The sequence below is a fragment of the Heloderma suspectum genome, chromosome 13, assembly GCF_057233095.1.
Source record: "Heloderma suspectum isolate Gila_16-S chromosome 13, 16-S_ref, whole genome shotgun sequence".
In the NCBI taxonomy this organism is placed as follows: domain Eukaryota; kingdom Metazoa; phylum Chordata; class Lepidosauria; order Squamata; family Helodermatidae; genus Heloderma; species Heloderma suspectum.
In genome coordinates this window covers 30,879,771-30,890,671 of record NC_139470.1, presented here as the reverse complement: position 1 = coordinate 30,890,671, position 10,901 = coordinate 30,879,771, and the positions used below count along the sequence as shown (strand labels likewise).

General features: G+C 46.5%; 1 protein-coding gene across 5 annotated transcripts; it reads left to right on the top strand.

Annotated features, from left to right (window-relative positions):
• Window positions 1-226: 226 nt before the first annotated feature.
• POP5 (POP5 ribonuclease P/MRP subunit) lies at window positions 227-10,852 on the top strand. Of its 5 annotated transcripts, none has more exons than XM_084819755.1 (5): window positions 227-258; window positions 1,337-1,479; window positions 3,277-3,426; window positions 6,114-6,197; window positions 8,053-10,852. In XM_084819755.1, the coding sequence occupies exons 1-5, from the start codon at window positions 239-241 to the stop codon at window positions 8,154-8,156; spliced, it is 501 nt and encodes a 166-aa protein (XP_084675881.1). In that variant the 5' UTR covers window positions 227-238; the 3' UTR covers window positions 8,157-10,852. The 5 variants fall into 5 exon arrangements, with proteins under 5 accessions (XP_084675881.1, XP_084675880.1, XP_084675879.1 ...); XM_084819754.1 differs by having other exon boundaries at window positions 8,050-10,852; XM_084819753.1 differs by lacking the exon at window positions 8,053-10,852 and having other exon boundaries at window positions 6,114-6,534.
• Window positions 10,853-10,901: the final 49 nt, after the last annotated feature.

The window sequence follows — 10,901 nt, the reverse complement described above, 5'->3', positions numbered from 1 at the left end:
GGGGCGGCGTACGTTCAAACCGGAAATCCAGGACGCGCGTCGCCTCTTCTATTTCCTATCTCTATGGCGCAAAGGGCTGCTGCCATGGAGATGCGTGGGGCTAAGAGCGAAGCCGCTTCAAGACCATAGACGGGCTGGAGAATCTTCGCCGAGTGGGCCTGTCACAGTCGCCGGAAGTCCGGGCGGTTTGTCTCTCCAGCTCTATGGCTCCTGCGCCGCCGCCGCCGCCGCCGCCGCGATGGTGCGGTTCAAGAACAGGTGGGCCCGCGGCGCCCCGCCCGGCAGCGCGCCTCCTCGCGGCCCGCAGGCGTAGCTCGGGCGCCCCCGGCCGGCCGGCGCGGACTGCGACGCCCTCGCCCCAGCCGGCACGGCCCGTGTCCTCCGCCCACGCGGGGGGCGCCAGGCCGCGGGCGGCGGCATCGCTGCCTCCGCGGGTGGGATCGGGGCGAGGGGGCCGTTCCCTCGCGCGCGCGGCCGTCCCCGCCGCGTGCAGCCGCAGGCCGGCAAGGCCGGGCCGCCGCAGACAGCAGCGCTCGGGGGGCCCGCGAGGCGCTCTGCGCCCCTCGTCTGCCGGCCTCGCCGCGGCCCGGTTAGCCCTTGCCCGCCGAACACACGTGTAGCTGCCGCTTGGCTTGCGGCGTTGTGGGCGCGGGCGTGCCTGCCCCGTCGCCCCCGGCTCCCTCCCGCCTTGACTGCGCGGGCGGGCTGTGTCCGTTTAGCAGTCGTGTCTGCTAATAGACCCTCCGTGCCTGCAGGCCACGCTGACTGGCCGCGGCTCTCTCGGGCCTTCAGACGGGCCTTTCCTGGTCCTAACTGGAGTTGCCAGGGGCTGCACCTGGCACCTTTTGGGTGCGGAGCAGAGGCCCTACCACGCTGCGCAGACCAAAGGCACTTTAAATCCTGCAGAGCAGGGGTGGGCGACTTGTGGTCCTTCAGATGTCTTGGCCTACAACTCCCATCATTCATCACCCCTGCTCTCTCATTTCTTGTCTTTGTAACCAGCTCTGGGAGACACTTTGGCTGAAGTGGGGATGGGATAAAAATGCTTTGAATGAATGAAAGAAACACAGTGCAAACTTGAGCACAGACAAGCCTGAGCTGAATTCAAGATTGTCCGTGAACCAGACACTGTTTCTACCTCCTGAGCTGGAAGTTATTCCCATTGTTCTCTTGTACCAGGCTTTTAAAAGCATTTGTTGTTTTTGCTTGATGCCTGGTGGCCTGTTCACTTCTATGGTTTACAGGTTGCTCCTTGCCCAGCTACGTGGGGCATGCTGTTCAGTATGGGTGCCTTCAAGCCAGGAACCCTGTGTTCACTGCCTCTCTGTTTCTACAGGTATTTCCTCTGTGAGATCATCTCCGAAGACCCCCGCTGTCGACAGCTCATTGAGGAGCGAACAGTGCACAATACAGTGAAGAATGCTGTTGCAAGAATTCATGGAGACTTTGGACTAGCGTGTTGCTCCATTGCTTTTGCAGGTCTGCTTTCTGGGGCTTTGCAGCTATGGGCACTGGGCTTCCTTATCTTCTCCCATAGACAGTTTTCATAGTGAAAACTGTCTAAGCCCTTCTCTGTGATCTTCCCATAGGTCTGTACTTTCCCTGTGCTTTGGAAGAGATATAAAACTTTGTCTTGTACCAGGATGAAAACCATCAACCATTCAGCAACCACAGCCCTGGAAGCTCACCAGCCGTGTATTGTGATCTGTTAGGTGCTTGGCAGCTTGCCTGTTTTTGCATTCTCAGGAGGTTTGTCTATCTCGTGAGCTCTGTTCAGCTTGGCAGGTTCCGCGTTTGCATTGGCCTGATGACAGGGCTGTCTGTCTGCTAGCTTGATTCACACAGCAGCCTAAGTTAACAACTGCATATATAAGAACATATGAGCCATGCTGGATCAGATCAAGGGTACACCTAGTCCAGCGTTCTGTTCACACAATGGCCAACCAGCTGTTGATCAGGAACCCACAAGCAGACACGAGTGCATCAGCGCCCTCTTGCCCATGTTCCCCAGCAACTCGTGTACATAGGCTCACTGCCTCTGGTACTGGAGGTAGCACATAGCCATCAGGCCTAATAGCCATTGATAGCCTTCTCCTCCAGGAATTTGTCTAACCCCCTTTTTAAAACCATCTTAAGTTGGTGGACATCACTACATCTTGTGGAACTGAATTCCATAGTTTAACTCTGTGCTGTGTGAAGATGTCCTTCCTTTTGTCTGACCTAAATCTCCCACCAATCAGCTTCATGGGAGGACCCATGGAGGGTTCTAGTATTCTGAGAGAGGGAGAAAAATGTCTCCCTATCCCCATGCATAATTTTGTACGCCTCTATCATGTCTCCCCTTACCCTCCTTTGTTCCAAGCTAAACAATCCCAGCTGTTGTAGCCTTACCTTGTAGGGGAGATGCTCCAGCCCCTTGATCATTTTAGTTGTCCTCCTCTGCACTTTTCCCAGCTCTGCAATATCCTTTTTTAGGTGTGGTGACTACCTAAAAAATATCAGGGAATGCTTTGTACAAAACTAATCTGCCGAATAACAGAGCTTCTTTGACTGCATCTAATAATGGTCTAACAACAGAGATGTATTTGGGAAGGTACAAATAATGTCTAGGTGCAATCCATGAGCAGGAGCTACTCCAAAGCTGGAAAGGCTAGTGGAGCCTTCCCCACGCTGTCTGGGGATGATGGGAGTTGTAGTCCAACACATCTGGAGGGCACTAGATCGGGTAAGGTTGGACTAGTAGTGCATGAGATTGTATATGCTGAAAAATATAATTGTCTCTAGTAGTGTTCATGGATAAATGTTGAACCAGAGGTGAAGGTCATGGTGCATTTTGACAGCACTCTACTTCTTGAGATTTGAGTTTGCCTCAGAGAAATCTTGTACATTTACAAATCATGGTAGCTGAAAAGCTTGTTTTTCTTACCAAGCACTTCATACTTTCCAGGTGCTCATGGTGGCATGTGTGGGGTTATTTTGTTCTCACAACAACCCTGTTGGGGAGGTTAAGCTGGGAGATCATGATATATCCAAGTTCATCCAATAAATTTCATTGCTGAGAGGGGGGTTTGAACCTAGGTCTACACAGCCCAAATCTAACATTCCACTGTACAAGGGAGCTGCTTTGATTCATCTTTGCCACCATATTTTCAAACTTGTCTCTCAAACTTGCAAAGGAAAGCTGGGATTCTTCTTGTGGGGTGGTACCGAATGTGTTGCTCATTCCCCCCCCCCTTCCATCTGTGAAGCATCAGTCTCTTCTGTGTCTCTCCCCAGTAAAGTACCTCAATGCCTACACGAGAGTAGTTCTACTGTGTTGCCGGAAGGACTTTTATCTGCTCCTTTGGTCATCGCTTCCCTTTATCACTCACTTGGAGCACAAGAACCAACGTTATCCCTGTTCTTTTAACACACTACATGTTGGAGGTGAGCTCTTTTCTTTGAGATCTTTTGTTTTTAGCAATATAAATGGCTCAGGGGGTTTCCTGTTGTGCAGTGAACTCTCTTAATGTGGACAGCCTGGATTCTTCATTCCTATGGTAGTGATTTGCCAGAGGTGGAGAACATCAGGCCACTTAGAGCAGGGGTCGACAACTGCAAGAGGTCTGGGGGCCATTCTGTCTCTGTAGGCTGTGCCCCCAATTTCTCAAAAGTGAAAACAAAGACCCGGTGGTTTGCCTCCAAAATTCAGCAGCGTAGCACTCCGCAGGGGCTACAGGGCAATATCCTATTATTACACAGAACCAACATAAACTAGTCTACTGCAATGCCCATAGTGTTAGCTAGTGTGCCAATTTCTCGCAATTGTTAGGATTGAACAAACAAACTAAATTTGGCCCTTTGAGTGCTCTGTAGCGCCCACCATTTTTTCTTTTTTACAAAAGAAAACAGAACAAAACTTTGCTGCAGCTGAATAGGGGGCGGGGCGGGGCAGGGAGGGTAGCTGCCACCACATGTCCATGTGTTGCCCACCCCTGATTAGAATCTCGTCTAATACTATTCAGTATGCTGGGCACCAGCATATGTGATAGTGTAGACAGGTGTTTTGTTTTGTTTTTGTTCTCAAAGAATTACCCTGCATCCCTTAAAATAAATTCAAAGCAGCTTCCAATAATAAAAAGAACATATTAACAATAAATATATAAACCAAAATCAACTCAAATTAAAAGGTAGCAATAAAAATAACATATATCTAGTGGTCTTATAGACAACCAGCAGAAATAAACACAGCCTCCAAAAAGAAAACAAAGCAGATTTACGGACCATCTGCTTTCTGAAATGGCTTTCTTGGGCAGCCACAACTTGGTGAGGTGTTGCAAAGAAAACGAAGAGGTGGGCCTCTTGAGGAGGGGAGCTCCACGGTGTTGGAACAGAACTGGACTTATTATCTGAAGGGTCTGAGGTGTTATGTATAGAAGGAGGCAGTTCTTCCTGTATTCATGTGTCCCTACTGGCCACTTAGGGTTTTAAAGGCAGGATCCAACACCTGGAAACCATAGGCAGCCAGTACAGTTGTAAAGGAGCCCCAGAGAAAAGTCCAGCTCTGAGATTTGGGGCCATTACAAGTTTCTGGACACTTCACAAGGACAGTGCCACATACAGCGCATTAGCAGTACTCTACTCAAGATTATTAAAGCGTGAATGGCCATGCTCAGTTCAGTTTTTTCCAGGAAATGAAAAGCTGTTATGATGGCCAAAGCTGTAAATCACATTCCAGGTCATCACCACCACCTGAGTATGCCCATGCTGCAACCCTGTGCCTTAAGAGGGAGAGGAACCCCACCCAGCAGAGGTTGAAATCTGTCCCCAGGGTATCTGTTGCTTCCCTTGGATCTGATGAAAATGAGAGAGAGCCAAGTATATAAATGTTAATAATACATTAATAAATATATTGATACAGAACAAATATTAATAAATATTACTGCTTTAAAATACTTAGTGCAATCCTATACATGTTTACCCAGAATTAAGTTGGACTTTCAGGGAGGTTTACTCCAAAGTAGGTATGCATAGTATTGCAACCTCAGTGTCCAGCATAGGAGGCATAGTTAATTACTAATTTCTGCACTCCTTCCCACCTTTTCCAAGCCTCTGTCTTGAATGGAACCAGTTTTAAAAGCCTTGGGAGAGACTGAGGAATGGAGAGCTGCTCTCACAGCTACTGGCTCTTCCCTCTGCTGTTATGCCAGACTCTAAGAAGGGAAGGATTGGGTCTGATGCTTTCTCTTTCTTTCCACCTTCTGAGCTAATCCTCCATATCAACAACTGAACTATAGCTAAGAGATATATATGCCTGTCTGAAAAACAACCAAGAGTCTTGTGGCCCCTGAAAGACTGACACATTGATTACAGCATAGGCCTACGCTCTTGTGGCCAATAGTCCGCCAAAGCCTGTGCCATCATAAATGTGTTAGTCTTTCAGGGACCACAAGACTCTCCGTTGTTTTTGCTGCAACAGGTTCACATGGAAATTATCCTCTTGAAGGGCGACAGATATATCCCCTTCCTTACATTCTTTGCAGTGCACTAAGAAATCAGGTGGGGTAGGAGTTTGCCAGAGAGGCTTGCTGGCAAGGGTATTCAATGCTGAATGTGAGAACCCATCCTTAGAATCTCAGCTTCTACAACACAAAGTTCCTAGTCTCCATAGGCTTGAAAATGTGGATACAGAAGCTGAAAGGTAATTAAAGAATTTCATTCACTATGCTTCCCAGCCTTATGATATTAAACATGGGCCCTGATCCAGAGGGAACCATGCGTATGGGCTAATGGGCTAAAATAATGGGCCCCTAATGTGACCTGTAGCTTTTACTTAAAATATTGTGACTCCTGTAAAAAAATTCTACTAGTGCAACTGGAGAGTTCATTGCAGAGTGCAGTTTTGACCACTCCCCCCAAGTGCTATGGACTTCTGTGTCAATAAATCAGGTTAGTCTTTAAGGTGCAACAACATTTTCTAGCACTTCTTCTCTGATGGACACTCTTGGCTGCTGGAGTTTTGTTTCATGGGTTCATTTTCATCCATTGCTCTCGATTAGCACAAGAGGATTATTTTAGGATGCAGGTGCTCCCTTGCCTGTGAAGTTGCTGATGTCTTCCTTCTCCTCCACCAGCTACAATACGCACGTGCCAAAAATTCCTTATTCAGTACAACAGGGATCAGCTGCTGTTGCTACTGCGCAACTGTACCAATGAAGGTAATCAACTGCTTAGCTTATATTTCCTAAAGCAGAGTCAAAATGGGGATGGGACAGGGCCTTTCTGGAAGACACAGCTCCTCATATGTCTCTTAGCTGGACCAGGAATCAGAGTGCAATATGAAAGCAGATTGTGCCTTACGTACTGGTGTTACCAAGACTGGGGCTCAATAGGGCATTGCACCACCACCCTCAATCCCCCTGCAGCTACTCCCTCCAAACAGGCTGTGGGGCCTGCTAACATTTTCTTTTCATCGGGTTGCCCTGGGTAGTGTGTTGCTGATTAGATGTTATTTCTAATCTTGGGGAGGATCAACGATGGATGCCACAACTTTGAAAGAGTCAGAAATCCTACAGAATGTGGTAGTGGGTTCAGAAGTGCAGCTCTCCGGAAATCTCAGTTTTGAATTCTTGGAGTTTCTAACCCTTAGGATTGTGAAAATACCTTCGAATGTGTTTGGTCAATCAATGCCTGCTGAAATCTCAGAAGCTCAAAGGGTGGCTGAACCAGATTTCTAAAGAGATGGAGGGCTGTCACAGAGATGATGGAGCAAACTTGTTGTCTGTTGCTCCAAAGCAGGGGTGTTGAACCTCTTTCAACCAGAGGGTCAGATTGCATTTTGGAGTTCTTGGGGGCTGCATTTCAGTGTGTGGGGCCAAAGCAAAGGGGATGGGCCAAAACACCAAAATTGCCAGCATATTTTAGCTTAAAGCTCTTACTGCCAGTAACTCAGCCCCAGGAGACACATTTCACCATTTTAGAACTGGGGTGTGTGTCTGTGTGTGAAACTAGTCAAAAGCCAGGAAACCATCAAATGGTTTGGGGAAGGAAGTGGCCCTCTGAGGAACCCCAGAGGGTTTGCCTCCCAGACCTGAGGTTCTGCACCCCAGCTCTAGATAGTAGAACTCAAACAAATGGGTTCAAAACGCAAGGGTTTTTTTTGATGAAATGTTAGGAAGAATTTCCTGATGGTATGAGTAGTTCGACAGTGGAACAAACTGCTTTGCATGGACTCTTTGTTAGTTTTTAAGCAGAAGCTAGATGGCCACCTATCAGGGATGCTGTAGGAGTGGATTTCCTACAGCAGTGGGGGGCTGGACAAGGTGACCTTTAGGATCCTTTTAACTTCATGATTCTAGGTCAGCAGCTGTAAGGCTTTATGTGCCCTGCATAGTAGTCTTCTCTTCCCCTTGCTGACATAAAATAAGATGCAAATATACCTACATTGCGAAATGTATACAAGTTGCAGTTTTTCTTGGTGCAGAATGTCAGGGCTTTTAGTTTAAAATCCTGACGACTGTATGGAAGACAGAGTTTCTGAGTGTGAGCTAATGGAGTATGCTAGGACGATCTCTGTTGTGTGAACTCAGGGTTAATTCCCTCTTTAAAGTGAGTCTTTAATTTAGATAAAGCCGATCATCTTTGTTTTCCAGCTGTGGTCTGAGGAGTGTCAAAGAGAAAACTAGCCCACCAGTATGGATTTTCCCCTGCAGATGTGGGGGCATTGTGGATGTGATCTAGCTTGTACTCCATGAATTCAGAACACAAGTGAGACTCGAGAGCAGGGGTAGGCAACCTGCTGCCCCCCAGATGTGCTGGACTACATCTCCCATGATCACTGGCCATGCTGGCTGGTCCAAAAAGTTGTAGTCCAAAACATGTGGAGGGCATCAGGTTGCCTACATCTGCTGTAGAGCCTCGATCAGCACCTTGCAAAACCGAGTGCTGAACAACCACTACCCAGAATCCTCTGCACCAAGCAGTGGGTTGGTACCTAAAGGGAGAAAAGCAGTGCCCTGGATTGGCGTGTCAACCATGATACTGGTGACTTCTCTTAACTCCTTGTTTCAGCAGATAGACAAGCCATCCAGAAGTCAGTGCAGAGCTGTGTGCTTGTGGGAGAGCAGCCGTCACAAACTAAAGATGAAGACAGTGATGATAGCATGGAGTTGGCCTGAGCAACAGCATGCCAGAAACACTCGTTTGAGGAACAAGCCTATTTACATGATGCTTGCTGGCAAGGATCAGCACATCTCCGCCCTCCTTTTTTTAGGTAGTAGTAAAATTAGGCAAAGCAAATAGTGTTTGTTCATCCAGCTTATAGTCTGCTCAGCCTCAGGCTTGTAAGTAATGTTAAAATAAAGTGTTACGGCTTAATATCATTTTCTGGTATCTAAAGAACTGTGCAACTAGGTCTGTTTTTCACTGCACTTTATATTTTAGTCGAACAGCATCCCCTCACCCCTGGTGCATGTGTGTGTATATACAGCAGGGGTGAGACACCATTTTCCAATGAAGGGCTGTTCATCTGCATGGGCTGTAGCTAATGGTGGAGTTTACATCATTGCAGGATGTTCTCTGTCCCACCCGCTCCATTCTCTACCTCTCTCTTTTGCTCACACACACATGAAGAGGAAGTTATTTCCAAAGGGGCTGTGTCTGCAGAGTACGAGCAAGTCTACAACATCTGGCAAACTGGATGGTGACAAGGGCTGCAGGTTTCCCTGTCCTAATATAGTTTCAGAAGCGGTTTGGTAGAGAATAGAAAGCTGCTGCTCCCACACAGTATGTTGATCATTTTCTTAATGATGTCCCTAATCACAAGCTAGCTGAAATAGAACAGTGAATACAAATGTAATGTTACACGCTTATCTCACCCTTTATCTAAAGAACTGAGAGCTGTCCATAGCAGAGTGGTTAAGAGAGCAGTCCTATGCCCACTAGACAGTGTGTGTGCATGCATATAGTTCAGTTTCCTGGCTCCGAACTGAGAGCTAAGAAACCATGCTCCCCACCCCCTCGGAGCTGACACAGAACCACTCCATACTTGGAAAACGGACAGCTGAGACAGGGAAAGGGGGGCATTCCTGGGGGGCAGGAAGGGGAGGAGACCAGGGTGGCAGCTGTACGATGTGGCTGCCCAGCCTCCTTCCCTCCTCCTCTGAGGTGTCACTGCTAGATGGGCAAAATCGCCCATCTAGCAGAAATGCAGGGCAGCTGGCGAGCGGAGCCACTGCTCTCCTCCTGCCCTGCATTGGATATGCAGCAGTCTTGGAGGTGGCTATCTGGATAGGATTGTACCCTTAAGTCACTACTTTTGACCAAATCATCTACTTTAGGTTAAAAGCATGGAATGCAGTGATAGCAAATCTAATAAATGAAAATGATCTACTTGTTTTACCAGGTCTTATTTTTAATTGTTTTAAATCTTTGTACGTTTTTAGACCCTTGCTGTAAGACGCCTTGTGTCTTTTTAAGAGAACAGCATCCAATAAATGTATTCTATAAATAAATGAACATGAAAGTAATGCCTAAGCATTTCCTAATATGGATCTCCCCTCACATCTACTTGTTTTGAAATAAATGTGTTTTAATGTTTATACTTTTCACTTACATGACATTGAATGTTCCTAGTGTTGACTGAAGTTGTAGTAAAACTAGATGACAAATTTAAATTGAATGTACATAGAGAACAAACCAGGTGTGTGCATGTTCACAACCTAATATGAAATTTTATAACGTCTTTAAGTACATATATATGCAAGTTGTTCACTAAATTTTTTGTTTAAACAATACAGGATGCAGTCTCTGAAAAATCATTTTATATCAATCACTGATAGTACCACACATTAATAACGCAAAATTGCAAACTTTATTATGTGCACAAATTGATATGGTAAGGGTGCTAAATATGATCATGGTCATATACCTATTTTATGAACAAACTTCAGCTGGAAGTTGCTTTATTGTGTAAATAAAGCTCACTCTGTAAATGACTGCATGTAACGGCAGCAAAACATGGATGAATTAACCCAAGATTTGCCACAGCACTTGCCGTGACCATTTTGAAAATTCACCCTGATTGGGGACTGCTACATGACATCCAAACCTGGATGCTGTAGGTTAAACAACCCACAGTTAACCTAACTGCTAACTGATGTCACATTGCAAGCCCTGCTGGGAGGCTGAATATTCAAAAAGGCTGTGGAAGGCAGCTGGCAGACACCATGGGCAAATCATGGGTTAATCAATGTCATGACGTTATTCAAGTTAAATTATTCCTGAAAACAATTTCCTTCACAGTGGCAAAGAGAAGTGCAATTAAGGGTGGTGCTGTAGCACTTGCATAGGCCTCGGAATTTTTCCTGAGCTTGGCCAAGAGCTCTCCACTTAGGTTGTGAGAGAAAAAGTGGATCTTAATGGCAACCAATCTGCAGGATTTGGTAACTTTAGATCCTTTTGAAACACTGACATTACATATGCTGCTGTGCCTTGTTAACCTTGCACAATCCACTGCTTCTATTATAAGGAAGTACTGCAAACTTTCACATAGCATAGATAGGTGTTGGGGCTTCTTCCCATGCTAAAATTGCAGCAGTGATTTCTGGAAATATGTTCCAAGCTAACTTTCTGCCTTTCCCAGCAAAGAACAAGGTCATAATACACCCAGTGGTTGTGGGCTTACACGCTTGTGAAAGCAGAATCATGACTAAGTGCATGGAGCTCAGGCCTGGCACAGGATTGGCTTTTATACAGTTAACTGCTATGGCTGGATTTCTGTCACTGGAACTGCTCTGGTTAACTCATTAAGTAAGCAAGGAAGACAATAGCCCCTCTGAAGCACGTATTGGTCTGGGTGGAAGATGCCTGTTAACTATGGTGGGAAAAAAACATTAGTAGGTCCCAAATGAAAAGGACCGTTT